The 1,945-nt window shown below is 42.8% G+C and overlaps 1 protein-coding gene across 1 annotated transcript; it reads left to right on the forward strand.

The window, feature by feature from the left end:
• Window positions 1-412: 412 nt before the first annotated feature.
• Window positions 413-1,090, forward strand: LOC133612313 (general transcription factor II-I repeat domain-containing protein 2A-like). Its single transcript, XM_061969614.2, has one exon. It carries the CDS (start codon window positions 413-415, stop codon window positions 1,088-1,090), a length of 678 nt encoding a protein of 225 aa, XP_061825598.2.
• The last annotated feature ends 855 nt before the right edge of the window (window positions 1,091-1,945 follow it).

Below are 1,945 nucleotides of genomic sequence, written 5' to 3' on the forward strand. Positions count from 1 at the left end.
TCACACCCCAGATATGCAGCCGTCAGGACAAGTTTCGTCATTTCTCACAAAATCGCCAGAAAAAGTAAGGCGTTTTCTGACAGAGAGTTTATTAAGGAGTACTTATTGGACTCTGTTTCGCTGATATGTCCGGAGAAGAGGGGCGCATTTGAGAACGTGTCACTCTCCCAACGCACTGTAACGAGGCGGGTTGAGACCATCGCTGGAAACTTGAAGCTTCAGCTGAAGAACAGAATGGCCGGCTTTGACTGTGGATGAGAGCTGCGGTGTACGTGACACCGCCCAGCTGCCCATCTTTTTACGTGGGATAACTGCAGACTTTCAAATCAAGGAGGAGCTGGCAGCCATGCAGTCTATTAAAGGGACAACCACAGGTAATGACTTGTTCACAGAGGTAAATGCGTGTTTGGACATGTTAGGACTGAAATGGGACAAGCTGGCAGGTGTGACAACAGATGGTTGTCCAAATATGACGGGGAAAAATGTTGGACTTTTAAAGAGGATGCAGGATGTGACCGAAATGAACCCTGTGCAGAAATTGACATTTTTGCATTGTATTATACATCAGGAAGTGTTGTGTAAGACAGTGTTAAAAATTAACCATGTTGTTGATGCTGTAAGTAAAACAGTTAACTTGATCAGAGCGAGAGCGTTAAATCATAGACAATTTGTTGCACTTTTGGAGGAAAATGAGAGTGAACATGGTGACATAAGCTACCACAGCAACGTCAGGTGGCTCAGCCTGGTCAAAGTACCGAAAAGTGTCTGGGACCTGAGAGACCAGATTCAGAATTTCTGTGGGAAGAAAGGACATGACATCCTAGAACTTTCAGATGAAGACTGGATGGCAGACCTCGGATTCACTGTGGATGTGACTGCACTCATGAACGAACTGAATGTCAAACTGCAGCGCGAGGGCCTTTTTGTGCATGAGATGTACAGTGCAGTGACGGCTTTCATGAGAAAGTTGCAGCTTCTCTCAAGCCAAGTGAAGGACAACATTCTGACCCACTTGCCAACACTAAAGGAAGCCACAAGATCAGCCGATCAGCTCCACAAGTACTCCAGCAAGTTAGAAGCCCAGGGTTGAGTTTTTTCTTGTCCTTGCTCGAGGATGTCGTTGTGGCTTGTGCAGCCCTTTGAGACATTTGTGATCAAGGGCCATATAAGTAAATTTGAATTGATCGGATGCTTGATTAAAAGTAGTTGTGTTAATTCAAAATTATGAGTTGATTGCACTGTAACTATAACTGTAACTAAAATAAATATTTTAAATTTCAAAGTCCAAAATTGTTATTGTCAATGTCATTTCTATTTCTGGTTGGGAATGTGGCGAAACATCTTCTGCTTTCTTTTTGTTCCACCGGGACAGAACAAGTGAGTTACTTGCTGCGCCATCAGACAAACTTCAGACATTTTGTTTCACGCTTGGCAGCCGTTGCCTCTCACAGGAGTACAGATTGACCTTTTCCAAACTTCTCCATGGATTATATCAGCTCACTGCAGCACTTCTTGTGACTTGGCTCTGGCCCTTGTGTATGTATTAATTCTCCTAAGAGACGGAGTTAGAGGAGAAAACGGAATAGTTGAAGTGACAAATGGTCAGTTTGGTTGGCAGGTTGGTACAAGTCACATTTTTTTGTTTTAATCTTTGGATATATTGTCCAGCTCGATTTAGAATGTATTAGTAAATAACCAAAACATAGCATGTACATAAACACAAACTGTGTATATTGTTGGTGGACAGATTTTCAACACTGCATAGTGATAATTGTTGTCCATTGATTTAGGCCATAGGATGACTCGAGTGCCTCATTCTATGGTAAGAGGACACCTGACAGTTGATTAGTCCTTGACTCCTCCTTGAAAAATCAATAAGGGACACCTTGTTGGCAGGGCCGGACGACATGATAATCTTCACCCTAACAATTTGGTGGTTTTATTT

Source organism: Nerophis lumbriciformis, linkage group LG01 (assembly GCF_033978685.3).
Source record: "Nerophis lumbriciformis linkage group LG01, RoL_Nlum_v2.1, whole genome shotgun sequence".
NCBI lineage: Eukaryota > Metazoa > Chordata > Actinopteri > Syngnathiformes > Syngnathidae > Nerophis > Nerophis lumbriciformis.